This window comes from Pogona vitticeps, chromosome 1 (assembly GCF_051106095.1).
Source record: "Pogona vitticeps strain Pit_001003342236 chromosome 1, PviZW2.1, whole genome shotgun sequence".
Taxonomy (NCBI): domain Eukaryota; kingdom Metazoa; phylum Chordata; class Lepidosauria; order Squamata; family Agamidae; genus Pogona; species Pogona vitticeps.
The window spans coordinates 262,812,677-262,827,948 of NC_135783.1; the positions used below are offsets into that span (position 1 = coordinate 262,812,677).

The window sequence follows — 15,272 nt, forward strand, 5'->3', positions numbered from 1 at the left end:
CTATTGTTAACAGCTGTGTTTTGGTCTTGCAAACTGAGAGCTGTGGCTTTCTTTATTGAGTTGATCCATCTCATATTAGATGTCTCTTTCCCCACAACTGCCTTCTACTCCTCCTACCATTATTGCATTTTCCAATGAGTCTTGTCGTCCCAGAATTTGTCCGAAGTAAATTAACCTTTAGTCATTTTAGCTTCTAAAGAGTGTGTAGGCTTGTAGCTGTCAAGGAGAGGTATGCTCTCTTCCCAACATCTTCTGCCTAGTCTGCCTATTATAAAGGCATGGATGATGCAATTCATACACCTCAACACACACCCTTGCCCCACTTTCCAGCTAGGAAAAGATATAGCTGACTGTCACCCCAATGGTGTAGTGATTAGAGTGTCAGACTAAAACTAGGAGACTCACTTCAAATCTCACTTGGACATGAAGCTGACTGGGTGATCTTTGCTCAGTCACTATCTCTCAACATAATTTAATGTGCAGGGATGTTGTGAAGATAAAATAATCTGAAGTGAAGCATGTACACTGCCTTGACCTCTTTGAAGAAAAGATGGATATAAATGTAGTCTAACAACAATTTTAACTACTATAAAATTTCCTTAGTTACCATTGCCCCCTGAGAATTTCCAGTAGTAGATTGAGATTCATCAGAACACACAGGGTTTGTTACTTATGAATCATAATTTCTATCTGGTCTAGACAATCTCTGTTTACTTTCCTTCATACTTTAAACGTAAGAAACGCACACACAAATATATATATTACAGCATAGTGGGCTTATGACTGAAGCATAATATCTCCAAGAAATTTTGGAGCAAAGCAACCCTACTGCTCATGGACCATCCTTCTATCAGAGTAGGAGACAAAGAGTAGGAATGAAAATAGGGTGGTAATGGGGAACAGAATGGATATCTATCAGGAAATGTCTGTAAGAATCGCCAGTCTTTTGTCTCACTTCAATGACTTCTGTGAGGATGTTGATTCTTGTATTTTTTGGGTATAAATAGTGTATGGCCAGCCCTTTTACAAAGAAAAAATGTGTGGGAGAGAAAGAAAAGGAAAGGAAAAAGAAACAAAAGGTGTGGTGAAATATGTACACTGCCTTGCAAAAAAGATAACACATTCTGTACCCTACTTCTATTTTTATTCATGAAATACTTTCCTTTTATCAAAATGCTGTAGTACAAATATGTCAACCAATTCAAATAGCTCAAATGTTTAAAGAGTCCTTTTTTTAAAAAAATTCTAAGTGTGAATTCATCAAACAGGTTATTGTACTGAGAGCCCTTCACATTCCTTTGATAAAATCATAAATCCTGTCAGCCTCTGATTCCAAAAAATTTCAAGTAATTCTCATAAAAAGGAAGAATTATAACAGTCAATGCAACAGAGAACTCTGGTTGAACTGACAGCCTGACCTCACCATTCCTTGTTTTAGAATTCATGTGCAGGCGCCTAGCATTCAAACAAAAATAGGTTTTTTAATGGAGGTGTGCTTGGAGTGTAGAAGGAAAGCTGGCTTTGTAGTCTATGTCTCAGGAGGGTTTAAAGCACTAAATGCAAACATCAGATGTGTCCGCTCCAATTATGTGTCACTTCAATTTCGTATCCATCTCACACTAGCTAAGTGTTAATCTTAATGGGCTTCCCATACATTTTATCCCTGAAGTCATGCTTCTGGCATTTCCCCCCTGCCTCCAATATCATTAAACTTGTCACAGTGTGTGGGAAGAAAATGGAGAACCTTGGTGTAGATGAAGCAACAACAGCAGCAGTTTTTAATGTCTGTTAAAGAAAGTAGAAGTGCATGAATGTACAAGTTATCCTTCATGCCTCAGAGTTCCTGATATAGTGTTGCTGTACAGCATTATGGGAAAGACGAAAAAGGAATTAAAAACTGAGCCTGTCATTGGAGGCCTGGGTAGGCATTGGCACTGGTAGGTCTTGACGAACATTTTGTGGCTTTAGAAGCTGTCCAGATGAACTAGATGTTGATGCTTTCTAGTGTACTGAAATATTTTCTTAGTCTTATCAACCTTCTCAAGTGAGCCAGCAGGGACTTTTGGAAGGTTTGCCTGGCATGCATTTTGATATAATTTTGGTGCCAGCTGAATTAATATTTTTCTCCCCCTGCCCTGGTATTTCAATAAGTTTTCTAAACTTGGATTTTGTTTTTCCCTCCTTTTTTCATTCTGTCTAATTAATTTATTTTGTTATTCCAATTGTTATTATGTTATAAACAACCCTACTGAAAAGACATTGTATAAATGCCTCAAAATGAAATTTAGAAAAAATAGCTCTCTCAACTGTTGTCCTCACAAAACCTGATACAGTACTTAGTAGCTCACTGCTTTGGAAGCTCAGCCATGGCTAATAGCTATTGATAGACCTATTCACTAAGTGTGCATGTGTGAACATGCAGGCACATTTGCAAAGTTATCTCCTCTCCAACTCTTGCATGCTTGGGAGTGGAGATGAAAGGAAAAGATTATGATTTTGTGAAACACATGGTGCACAGCTTAGGCGGCACATGACGAGGCTTCGTTAATTTCTAAAATTAAGGATTCTGTGGATTCTGATGTGTTTCAGTCTGGAAGAACTGGGCTGGCTACTGATCAACACCCTTGCCTTGAGGACAAAGCAGTTCCTTAGACTTGCAGCAGCTATAGGGGCCTTCACTAGCATGAAATACTGAGGAGCAGATAATAGTAAGGGAAAAGATGACTTTGTTAGAACCCATTGAGAACATATTCACCTCTTAATATCACTTCTGTGGGCCTGACTTTGAATTCAGATTGAGCTGACAGCCCAACCTCACCATTCCACACTTTAGCAATCCATTAGTATCGCAAAGAGAAGGAAGGCATGAGGGCAGCAGTAAGACTTGAGGAGCCAATTGGTGAAATACTGCAGACCCTTATCATGGAGCAGCGTCCTGAGGTACCAGCAGGACCATGGGGGAGCCCTTCCAGAGAACCAAAGTGAACTTTAAAAAGGAAAAGGAAAACCCTGTGGTGCGTGTGCACAATTCAAAGGCAGGAGTGGATGGGACCTTTATTGGGGTATTAATATTACTGGATGCCTGGCCATGATTTTTGGAGCTTTTATGGGGGCGATGCATCATGTCCAGGTTTTGTTTTAATGCATCCTGTCCAGTCTGATGCCGTCTTCTAGCTGTCGAAAGCTAGCGTCCGTTTGTGATTTTTCTTTTGGTAGCCCTTCAACAAAGATCTCACGGGCCCTTGCCTTTGGAAAGCCAACCCAGGGTTCTGCCACGCTTTATAGCGGTGAAGTGGACAACTTCCTGCGGTCCAGGAAAGCTGACGCCAAATCCAAGGCAAGGAAAGGCGTCGGTGTTTCATGTGTCACGAGACTCTCTGCTCTTTCTTTTTTTAATTGCGCCCCAGAATAATACCCCCGACCGCGACCCACCGCTCGGAGATATTTATAGCCGTTATTACGGCAGGCCTTATACAGTGGCACGCGCTTGGCAGCCCAGTCAGCCGAAAAGAGTTTACGGCACTATAAATAATCGATTAGTCCCGGCCCTTATAAATTCTTCATCGTTCCCTCCCGGGGGCGCGCAGATAGCCTTGGTTCTCCACAGTCGCCTTTCCTAGACCCACCCCAATGGGACTGCTCTCTCTCGCTCTCTTCCCCCCCCCCCCCCAGTCGCCCGCCCGCACGCCCTTTTCCTCTTTTCCTCCTCGGTTTCCCGCCCTCCCGGGGAAGCAGCCGCTCCGCGCTTTTTATCTCGGCACCACAGCGGAGCAGCGGCAGGCGGAGCGCGCGCGAGCGAGGGAAGCAAGGAGGGAGGGAGGGAAGCGCGCTGCATCTGAATCATCCCTGGCCACGCGGACGGCCCGAGCCGGGCACTCCAGCGGGCAGGCGAGCGGGCCGTGACGATTGGCCGGCGGCTGCGGACCGACGGACGGGGTCGGGGGGGGGGAGAGGGAGGCGCTTTGGGCCGGGCCGGTGCCCTGACCGCGCCTCGCCGCTACTGGGGCAACGGTGTCTCTTTCCCGGGGCTCGGTGGACAGCGCGCCAGCTGGCCCTGATTGGCTGAAGCGCGGGCAGAAGAGCCGAGGAGCGAGCGGGGCTGAGGAGGGGCAGCGGCGGCGGCGGCCGACCTTCTCTTGGGCCGCTTCTTCTCTCTCTTCCCCCCCCCCCCCTCGTTTCCCTTCGCCCCCGGAGGCGGCTCGGCGTGCCTCCCGCAAACGAGCCGCCGGCCAGCCCCTCGCTCAGCCCGCTCGCCCACTGCAGCACGACGGGGACCGCGGCGGGCCAGCCCCTCGGGCGACCCTCCCGGGGAAGACGATGCCGCGGTCGCTGTGTTGGTAGCGGCGCTTGGATCACCGCTCCCCATGTTCTTGCCGCCGCCGCCGCTGCTTCTCAGGCCGGATAGAGGATGCTGCCCTGGTCGGTGGGGGGCGACGACCAGGGGATCCGCGCCCGTTCTCTTTCCTCCCGCTCGGGCCACCGGGGCTCCCCCTGCCGCCGTTGCTAGCTCCCTCGGCGAGCGATGACTTCAAAGCATCAGGCAGACTGGATCCCTTACAGGTACGTTCCCAGGGGCCCGCTTGGGCTGCTCCCTCTGCGGACTCTCCGCACCCATCCACCCCCCCCCCCCCGCTTACACACGTTGTTCTCTGTAAGGGCAGCTGACTGGGTCTCGCAAACAAACCAGCAGCCCGTCCAGGGAGAAGTCCCCCCCCCCGCTCTCCTCGCCTGAATAAGTGCTCTCCTAATTTTTAAGCAAGGAAACGGCTGGATGCTCAGTTGTGGGAGGCAAGGAAGGGAGCCCCGGTTGGGTGAAGGAGCAGCGGTTAAGATCAGAACCGCCGCTTCTTGGTGAACAGACTCGTTGGATAAAAAGAGACAGATAAAAAACAGTTTTACCATTCTGAATATGTTGCACATCTAAGCATTATATCTCTGTTCAGGTTGTTCTTTGAAGTGTGAATTACAGTAGAACAAAGAGATCCAAAAACATTTTAAGGCAAGTGTTCATCCCAGACTTAGCTTTAGGGAGTGTCAGGAAAAAAAACTCTTTGTTTTCAGAACTGAAAGCCAACTGGATCGCTCCCTGTGTCTTACTGCTACAGAGAATGTTGTAGAAAGTGTTCTAGATTTACTACAACGTGAGACAGAAATAGATGATTGTGCCTCCCCCAATCTTTTTATTGACCTAATTTCTCTCTTGTCTTTACCAGGGTTAAATATGAATTGGGACGCTGTCATGTCTCAGGTTATCCCATTATCTATTGACATTTGCATTCATGATCTCTCTACAGTATATAAACTAAAGGTAGTCTTTAGTTTCATGCTGGACATTTTCTGACATTGTGATCATTTTTGATGCTGCTGCAATATCCCTGACAGCTGGAAGCCTATTTTTAAAATTAGTTTTAAAGAACACACTCTTCATTTTAGAAGCTTAGGAATACAGCTTTGGTAGACCTTTTCCTTTGAAACATGTGGAATATTTACTGCTATGAGGAAGAAAGCTTTTTATGAAAGAGCCTTAATGTTAATGTGAGTTTCATGTTTTCAGCTGCTTCCGGGGAATTGTAAGAGTTAGTGTTTGGCTTAGTATGAGATCTCAGACCTTTTCTGCAGTATTTTCATGGAGCAAATTCTACATTGTCTACACAGTGAAGCCCCTGTTGTGTAGGAAACTGCATGCAACCTTTGTGGAGTTTCCCACAGGTGATGCATACACCGATGGGTTGGCATATTAATCTCATGTCACAACTGCACATAAGAAAAGGTTTCATGCAGTTTCCTACCGAGAGTCATCTCTGCATACAACTGCTATTGTGTTAAGTGTTCTTGACATAATGGAACCAAATGTCAAGTATAGAGAGAGATTTGGCACTAGTTTGGACAAGAAAGATCAAGTGCCCTACCTTTCAATGTTAGAAAATTTTCTGTGAAGCAGCATTTACCAGAGTTAGAAACCATGAGTCATCCAGATGAAAAGGTAAATTAAGTCAGTAAGCCTTGCTCAGAGATAAGCAGCTGAAGTTTCATATGCTCAAATGATTTTAAAAAATTCTTTTTGTAAGTTAGGCTTTCATTAATAAATTTTTCAGTGATAGTGGGGAAGAACACAGTAGAGTCCTGCATCAAAAAATCATGATTCCTTCCCCTCGCCTCTCTCCTCCCTGTTCCTTGCCCTGCCCTGTATACCCACCATCCCATTCACAGCATGGATCAGTCTGGAAGTCAATATAACTGGTCTCTCAGATCCTCCCGCTACCACTTTTGCTACCATGGAGAACAGCAGGGATCGCCATAGCAGCAGCAGCTGCTGTTGTCTGTCATTGGCTCCTTGGTTGCCATAAGCTACCAAAGCCTCCTCTACTAATTCTCTTTCTGGGGAAGTGTGTGCATCAAAAATGCGGGGAGTACCACTTGTCACTCTGGGCTAGATCCCCCTTTTCATTGCATCTGCTGATGAAATAGGGAAAGTAACAAGGTAGCAAAAACCAGAATGCAGTGTGGAGCTGGTTGCATGATAACTGGGTATTAGGAGGAGAATGACAAGGAATGCACATCTTTGTTTTCCAGGAATCTGGAGGTAGTTGGAAATGGGAAGAGTTTGGGAGTACTGTATAGTTTTGCTAGAACCCTTCCCAGAGTCTGTAACATTGTAACTCTGTTGTTGTTTCAGTGTTTTATATCAGTGATCCCCAACCTTGGGCCTCCAGATGTTCTTGGACTTCAACTCCTAGAAATCCTAGCCAGCAGAGATGGTGGTGAAGGCTTCTGGGAGTTGTAGTCCAAGAACATCTGGAAGCCCAAGGTTGGGGACCACTGTTTTATACTACCTGTTCTGCCACCTTGCCTTTAAATTTTCTTAATTATTTATAGTTCTTAATTATGTTGCTTGTTTATGTTTGTTTGATGTTTAATTTTGGTTTTTGATTGTTATTATGTTTATTGTTTCTGTATTATTGTTTATTTGTTTTTGAACTGTGAACTGCTCAGAGTGGCCCTGGGAGTCAAATGGGTGGTATAAAAGTCAAACAAACAAACAAACAAACAAACAATCAAGAGCCATAAATATGCTGATAACCCTGGGGTTTTAGAAGATTGTGTTTATATTTGCTTTGATGTCTGCAATCTTCTCAACATTTTGTATTTAATCTCTTTTAAATGGCATTTCTAGTGTTCCTGAAAGGAACATAATGGCTGAAATCCAATAGTAAGTTGTAACTATAATAGGCCCATTGACTCAGTGGGACTTACAAGAGGAATTAACTCACTGAATCCCAACTGATTCAGTGGGCCTACTTTATTTATTTGTTTGTTTTATTTCTAGGCTGCCTTTCTCACAACAAAGGGACCCAAAGTGGCTCACAATATGAAAAAGTGGTTGTTGTGGGTTTTTCAGGCTTTTTGGCCGTGTTCTGAAGGTTGTTCTTCCTAACGTTTCGCCAGTCTCTGTGGCCAGCATCTTCAGAGGACAGCACTCTGTCCTCTTCAGTGCTGTCCTCTGAAGATGCTGGCCACAGAGACTGGCGAAACGTTAGGAAGAACAACCTTCAGAACACGGCCAAAGAGCCTGAAAAACCCACAACAACTATTAGATCCCGACCGTGAAAGCCTTCGCGAATACAATATGAAAAAGAATAGAATTAAAAACACAAGTTAAACATAAAAACAATCAAACTGTATGCTAATTAAAATACAATTGAATAATTAAAAGCAAGTAAACATTAAAAATTAACTTAAAAAGGCATTCAGAGACTTTAATTGTAACTATGTTTGTGTTGAGATTTTCCAAGTTCATTAGCATATAACACTCATGCTAGACTGGAATTTCGAAGACCAGGAGCATGTTTTTTTGAGTTAAGTTGGGGACGACTTGAGTAGTGTTAAAGATAATTGTACTTTGATGTTGTTCCTTTTATTCTTTCTTTCATGGAAAGAAAGTTTATTTTTAAATTGTTTTGTTCCTTGAACAGTTATTTCAGTTTTCAAGAGCCCTAAATGCAAGATGGTTCCTGTGCACTTAGTTCTTATGTGTGTGTCCCAATAAAGCTTGCATTAGACTAAGTCTATTATAAATGGAGCTTTTCTTGAAGGTATCTTGGAAACTTAACTTGGTCCTGAATGCAGCATTCAGATGGGTGTGTTTGCCACCAGCAGTGCTGCAGGAGGTCCAGTTTATTTTTAGGCCACTATTAAGCTGCTAGTTCTTATCTAAAATATAACATTGCCTGGACCCCATGATACCTCCACCAGATTCCTGCCATCTTCACTGAAAACTAGTAACAGATTTTGGGAAAATCAATAGAGCATTTTCTGCTGTTCACCTGGAATTTATTACTGATTCAGATTGCTCAGTTCAGATAGGTTATTAAAGGCCCTTTTGAAGTAGACCCTTTTGAAGCATGCTCCAAACTTCATGTTGTGATGTAAGTTTGATTTTTCTTCCCTCTCATTAAAATAATGCTGCCTTTGTTCTTGGATGGTTCTATGGCATTTTAAAAATAATTCTTCACTGTAGAAATTCATCTAAACTGAAAATCAGATTCAAGCTATCAGTCAGGGAAGAAAAACAGTGTGAAAATTAAAATTGTCCTGGGGTTGGATAGTTTTTCTCATTTCTGTAGTGTTATCGAAGAAGTTATACTGGACTGGTTTTATTTTATTTTTAAATAGATGTTTAAAATATGTATACCTAATTTTCCCACTGTGGGGCATGTTTAATCCCTGAATCAGAATGTTTTAAAAACATTTTTATATGTAACCTTTGAATAACATGAATCTGTTTGCGTAACATCTTTAAGAACTGTTTTACTTGGATGTAGCACAATTTATGTTTCATTTTAAAGCCATTTCAAATGCTTATCCCTCTCACAGAAAGAGGATGAACTGTACAAGCAAGGTAGACAAATTGGTTCTGAATATGTATTAAAAATAAGCTTTGGACGATGAAAGCAACGAATTTAACATGCAATTTGTTTCAGAAGGAGATGCTTTTTGATTACCCATCCAACACAGAGAATATGTAAAACAACAGTAGTACTGCTAACTCTGGAGAATAATTTCTTATGTATGAGAATGAGGCTTTGAGAACATGGTCAAATGCTGTGAGATTTGCTCTCCTTATAAAATGGGTGAATTTGAATTATTATTTTTTACTGACCCACATGATGCAAAGTCTGATTCCAATTGGCTGAGTCTTTTTTGCTTCTAAAGTGGCTGCTGCTGGGAGGGGTTATTTTTCCAGTGTAGTTCTTGTAAAGATGGTGTGTTTGTGTCTGTGGATGGTGTTTCAGTGACATAGGCAGTTGGGGTGTGATGTTCTGGACTGGAGGAACATGCCCCTACATTCTTTCCTCTCCCTCAAACATCCCCTGCATTTTTTTAAAAAATTCTTACATATAAGAGATTAGCACTAGATCACCCTATCACCAGGTCATCATCATTATTATTTCCTGTATTTATGCCCTTGTCAGTTCCACATCAGATCAGCAGAGGTGGGACTAGAGGAAGGAAGGAAAGAAGGGGGGCTGTGGGCTGGAATGCAAATCACATCACATTCAATATGAAGGGTGAACACCCAAATCAGCCTGCAGTCCTTGTGTGAGCACCAACTGCAACTTCAAATGTAATACAGGCTGCGAATCAAATTGCAGCAAAGCATATTGCTCTGATTTGGCTTTCCAGTGTAGTCGCATCCTGAGTTAAAGAAGAAGGAATGCAAATATTTTCTCTGTTGATCTGAAGGTTTGCTGAAAGATAGCTGTTAGGGGATTTGAAGAGCTGTGCCATTACTGAGAGCCAGGATTTAGCAGAGGGCTTCTTAATACATACAAAGAAGACAATAATTCATAATCATTATCCTTGAAAGTAATCTTTTTTGTCTTCCTTCTGCTCTGCACTTCAAAGCAAGGGTGATAGTTTTTATTACTTGCCTCTCTTTGATCTCTGTCAATGCCTCTCCCATTTAAAATGTATTTGCCTTGCAGCCTGTTAGCCTAAATACTACTGCAAAGCCTGCTTTGGAGTGTTTAAGAAATTAAGCTAATCATAATTTGAATGGAAAACTTTTCATGATATGAGAATTTCTTTTCAATGTTAGTTGATAAAAGGGTGATCTCTAAGGAGTGCTTTGTATATTAGATTTTTGAATACTTTGCCCCAAAATGTAGCAGCTAAGATCCAAAAAAGTGGAACTACTAGTCCTGCACAGTCAGGGTTAGGGAATTGGTGGGCTGTGATTCACTCCTGCTCAGAAATGCCATCCGTAACTGAGTGACTTTCCAAATTCTGCTTTTTAAAGAGCATTAGGGTATATTCAGAGAAAACCATAATAATAATTGCACACCCAAATCCACTGTGTGTGTGTGTTTAGTCGTTTAGTCGTGTCCGACTCTTCGTGACCCCATGGACCAGAGCACGCCAGGCCCTCCTGTCTTCTACTGCCTCCCGGAGTTGTGTCAGGTTCATGTTGGTTGCTTCGCAGACACTGTCCAGCCATCTCATCCTCGGTCGTCCCCTTCTCCTCTTGCCGTCACACTTTCCCAACATCAGGGTCTTTTCCAGGGAGTCTTTTCTTCTCATTAGATGGCCAAAGTACTGGAGCCTCAGCTTCAGGATCTGTCCTTCCAGTGAGCACTCAGGGTTGATTTCCTTTAGAACTGATAGGTTTGTTCTCCTTGCAGTCCAGGGGATTCTCAAGAGCCTCCTCCAGCACCACAATTCAAAGGCATCAATTCTTCGGCGGTCTGTTTTCTTTATGGTCCAGCTCTCACTTCCATACATCACGACAGGAAAAACCATAGCTTTGACTATTCGGACTTTTGTTGGCAAGGTGATGTCTCTGCTTTTCAAGATGCTGTCCAGATTTGTCATCGCTTTCCTCCCAAGAAGAAGGCGCCTTTTGATTTCAGGGCTGCTGTCTCCATCTGCAGTGATCATGGAGCCCAGGAAGATAAAATTTGACACTGCCTCCATATCTTCCCCTTCTATTTCCCAGGAGGTGATGGGACCAGTGGCCATGATCTTAGTTTTTTTGATGTTGAGTTTCAGACCGTTTTTTGCACTCTCCTCTTTCACTCTCATTACAAGGTTCTTTAATTCCTCCTCACTTTCTGCCATCAGAGTGGTATCATCTGCATATCGGAGGTTGTTGATATTTCTTCCGGCAATCTTAATTCCGGCTTGGGTTTCTTCCAGTCCAGCCTTCTGCATGATGTATTCTGCATATAAGTTAAATAAGCTGGGGGACAATATACAGCCTTGCCGTACTCCTTTCCCTATTTTGAACCACTCAGTTGTTCCATGACCAGTTCTAACTGTTGCTTCCTGTCCCACATATAGGTTTCTCAGGAGACAGATAAAGTGGTCAGGCACTCCCATTTCTTTAAGAACTTGCCATAGTTTGCTGTGGTCCACACAGTCAAAGGCTTTCGCATAGTCAATGAAGCAGAAGTAGATATTTTTCTGGAACTCTCTGGCTTTCTCCATAATCCAGCGCAAGTTAGCAATTTGGTCTCGAGTTCCTCTGCCTCTTCGGAATCCAGCTTGTACTTCTGGGAGTTCTCGGTCCACATACTGCTGAAGCCTACCTTGGATGATTTTGAGCATAACCTTGCTAGCGTGTGAAATGAGTGCAATTGTACGGTAGTTGGAGCATTCTTTGGCACTGCCTTTCTTTGGGATTGGGATGTAGACTGATCTTTTCCAATCCTCTGGCCACTGTTGAGTTTTCCAAACTTGCTGGCATATTGAATGTAGCACCTTAACAGCATCATCTTTCAAGATTTTAAATAGTTCAACTGGAATGCCATCACCTCCACTGGCCTTGTTGTTAGCCAGGCTTTCTAAGGCCCACTTGACTTCGCTCTCCAGGATGTCTGGCTCAAGGTCAGCAACTACATTGTCTGGGTTGTCCGGGATATCCACATCTTTCTGATATAATTCCTCCGTGTATTCTTGCCACCTCTTCTTGACGTCTTCTGCTTCTGTTAGGTCCCTCCCATTTTTGTCTTTTATCATGTTCATCTTTGCGCAAAATGTTCCTCTAATATGTCCAATTTTCCTGAACAGATCTCTGGTCTTTCCTTTTCTGTTATCTTCCTCTATTTCTTTGCATTGTTCATTTAAGAAGGCCCTCTTGTCTCTCCTTGCTATTCTTTGGAAGTCTGCATTCAAGTTTCTGTAACTTTCCCTATCTCCCTTGCATTTTGCTTCCCTTCTCCTCTCTGCTATTTCTAAGGCCTCGTTGGACAGCCACTTTGCTTTCTTGCATTTCCTTTTCTTTGGGATGGTTTTCGTTGCTGCCTCCTGGACAATGTTACGAGCCTCTATCCAAAGTTCTTCAGGCACTCTGTCCACCAAATCTAGTTCCTTAAATCTGTTCTTTACTTCCACTGTGTATTCATAAGGGATTTGGTTTAGATTATACCTGAGTGGCCCAGTGGTTTTTCCTAATCTCTTCAGTCTAAGCTTGAATTTTGCTATGAGAAGCTGATGATCAGAACCGCAGTCAGCTCCAGGTCTTGTTTTTGCTGACTGTATAGAGCTTCTCCATCTTTGGCTGCAGAGAATATAATCAATCTGATTTCGATATTGCCCATCTGGTGATTTCCATGTATAGAGTCGCCTCTTGTGTTGTTGGAAAAGAGTGTTTGTGATGACCAGCTTATTCTCTTGACAAAACTCTATTAGCCTTTGTCCTGCTTCGTTCTGAACTCCAAGGCCAAACTTCCCTGTTGTTCCTTTTATCTCTTGGCTCCCTACTTTAGCATTCCAGTCCCCTAGAATGAGAAGAACATCTTTCTTTGGTGTCAGTTCTAGAAGGTGTTGTAGATCTTCATAGAATTGTTCAATTTCAGTCTCCTCAGCAATGCTGGTTGGTGCATAAACTTGGATTATTGTGATGTTGAATGGTCTGCCTTGGATTCGTATTGACATCATTCTATCATTTTTGAGATTGTATCCCATTACAGCTTTTCCCACTCTTTTGTTGACTATGAGGGCTACTCCATTCCTTCTACGGGATTCTTGTCCACAATAGTAGATATGATAATCATCTGAGCTGAATTCGCCCATTCCTGTCCATTTTAGTTCACTGATGCCCAGGATGTCGATGTTTATTCTTGCCATCTCCTGTTTGACCACCTCCAGCTTCCCAGTGTTCATAGATCTTACATTCCAGGTTCCTATGCAGTATTTTTCTTTGCAGCATTGGATTTTCCTTTCACTTCCAGGCACGTCCACAGCTGAGCGTCCTTTCGGCTTTGGCCCAACCACTTCATTAGCTCTGGAGCTACTTGTACTTGTCCTCCGCTCTTCCTCAGTAGCATGTTGGACGCCTTCCGACCTGAGGGGCCCATCTTCCAGCGTCATATCTTTTAGCCTTTTGTTTCTGATCATGGGGCGTTCTTGGCAAAGATACTGGAGTGGCTTGCCATTTCCTACTCCAGGTGGATTGCGTTTAGTCGGAACTCTCCACTATGTCCTGTCCGTCTTGGGTGTCCCTGCACGGCATAGCCCATAGTTTCTCTGAGTTACTCAAGCCCCTTCGCCACGACAAGGCAGCAATCCATGAAGAAGTAGGGCTAAATTGCTGGCTAGCCTATGGTAAGGCACTGAAAGTGCAGAATATGTTCCTGGAAGAGACAAATCACATCTTACTTTTGGCTAAAAGCAGAAAATCCTTGGCAGCACGTGGTGCAATTATGTGTAGCAGTCTTGTCCCACCTCCACACGGGCCATAGGCTGCCAGTGAAGAAAGCTGGCTATGCAGAATCAGAAACATGCCCTGATCCTATATATATATGATATGAACATTCCAAGAGCCACTACAGGATCATGGCAGGCCATATTTGAGTTCTGGGGAACTGAACACTATGTTGTATGAGCATTCTTTTTTTTTTTTTCATGAGGCATCCTTCAGTCTCGAAAGACTATGGTAACATGCTCTGTATGGAGGACTTGGAACAGCGTCTAGTGTGGCTGAGAAGGCCAATTCGAGAGTGACCATCCCTTCCACACTGAAGACAAATATAATCTGTCCAGCTCCCTGATTTTGCTGCTTTCATGACTGCCTCTTTGCTTTGGCCTGCTGGGACTCCAGTAACTGTTCTCACATGTCAAAAACTGTTGGGCTTACTGAACTTGAAGTGTCTGTTCACTCCCTGTTGCTTCTCATGTGAAGTATAATTTGATAAAATTATATGCATAATTTGAGTTTTACAAGAGGTAGCCATGTTAGTCTGTGCTAGCATATCAGGCAAAAACCAAATAAAAAAAATAAGAAGACAAAAACATTGTGACACTTTAAAAACTAACTGCTATATTTTAACATGAGCTTTTGTGGACAAGTCCAGTTATTTGAGATCTCTAGACTAGATACTCTCAGAGATTCATTGTAACGGTTTACACTTTCTGGTGCTTGCACGTTAGCTTTGTTTTGACAGAGCATCAAAGACTTTGAATGAAGTAGCACAGTCAGGTGTGCTGACAGTGCAGAACTCCTGCTACATGAGCAGTGGAAAGAGAATTTCTTCTTTGGTACCATAATGTCTTAGTCATATGCAGGGAGTGTGAGTATTTTTACACAAATTAAAATCTGTGTGCAGCATATACTGTTGAACATTAGACACCTATGAATCCAGTGGGGAAATGGCTGATGGCGGAAATATAAAGTAATATTATCTCAGTATGTGTGCTAAACATGGGGAAATGATATCGTTGCCTCCCAACATTCACAGCAAGTCCTGTATAATCTGATTAGCAGCATTCAGTGCACTTCCACACAGCAGATGGCTGTGCATAAAATAGCATGTGTATGTCTTGCTGAAACTGCATTGTAAAGGAAGGGAAGGAAAAACTCCCATCCAGCTGACAATGCTTACCTTACTCTAGAGTATCTTTACTAACTTCAGTAAGACTCCTCTGTGGTAGTTAGAATATTGTGGTACAGAGAGGAAGGAAGGGAGGAACAGATAGAATGATAGAACTGCAGTGCTGGAATCCCAAAGCAAGTACATTTTAAATGGGAAAGGCGGTGACAGAGATCAAAGAGAGGCAGGTAATAAAAAACGATCACCCTTGCTTTGAAGTGCTGCACAAGGAAGACGAGAGCTCCCAAGAGCTGCCCATTCCAGCCCACTAATGCAGCAAAAAGTCCACAATTAAAGTGTCAGAGATTGATAGCCATCTAGCTTCTCTTTATAAATCTCCAGGAAATTAGGGCTCACTGCGTTCTGAGGTAGCTCATTCCACTGTCAAAGAGCTCTCACTAC

General features: G+C 43.2%; 1 protein-coding gene across 10 annotated transcripts in view; it reads left to right on the forward strand.

The window, feature by feature from the left end:
* The window catches only part of TUB (TUB bipartite transcription factor), a 173,327-nt gene that overhangs the window by 81,774 nt on the left and 76,281 nt on the right, over nt 1-15,272 (forward strand). For 2 of the 10 annotated variants that reach the window (XM_020801426.3, XM_078383908.1), the window contains exon 1: nt 4,391-4,560. The exons of 7 other annotated variants lie outside the window; for them this stretch is intronic. In XM_020801426.3, coding sequence (XP_020657085.1) covers nt 4,523-4,560 — 38 coding nt within the window. In that variant the 5' untranslated portion in view covers nt 4,391-4,522. Of the gene's footprint in view, nt 1-4,114; nt 4,561-15,272 lie in introns of those variants that run through there. One more of the 10 variants, XM_078383907.1, reaches the window with a different exon arrangement.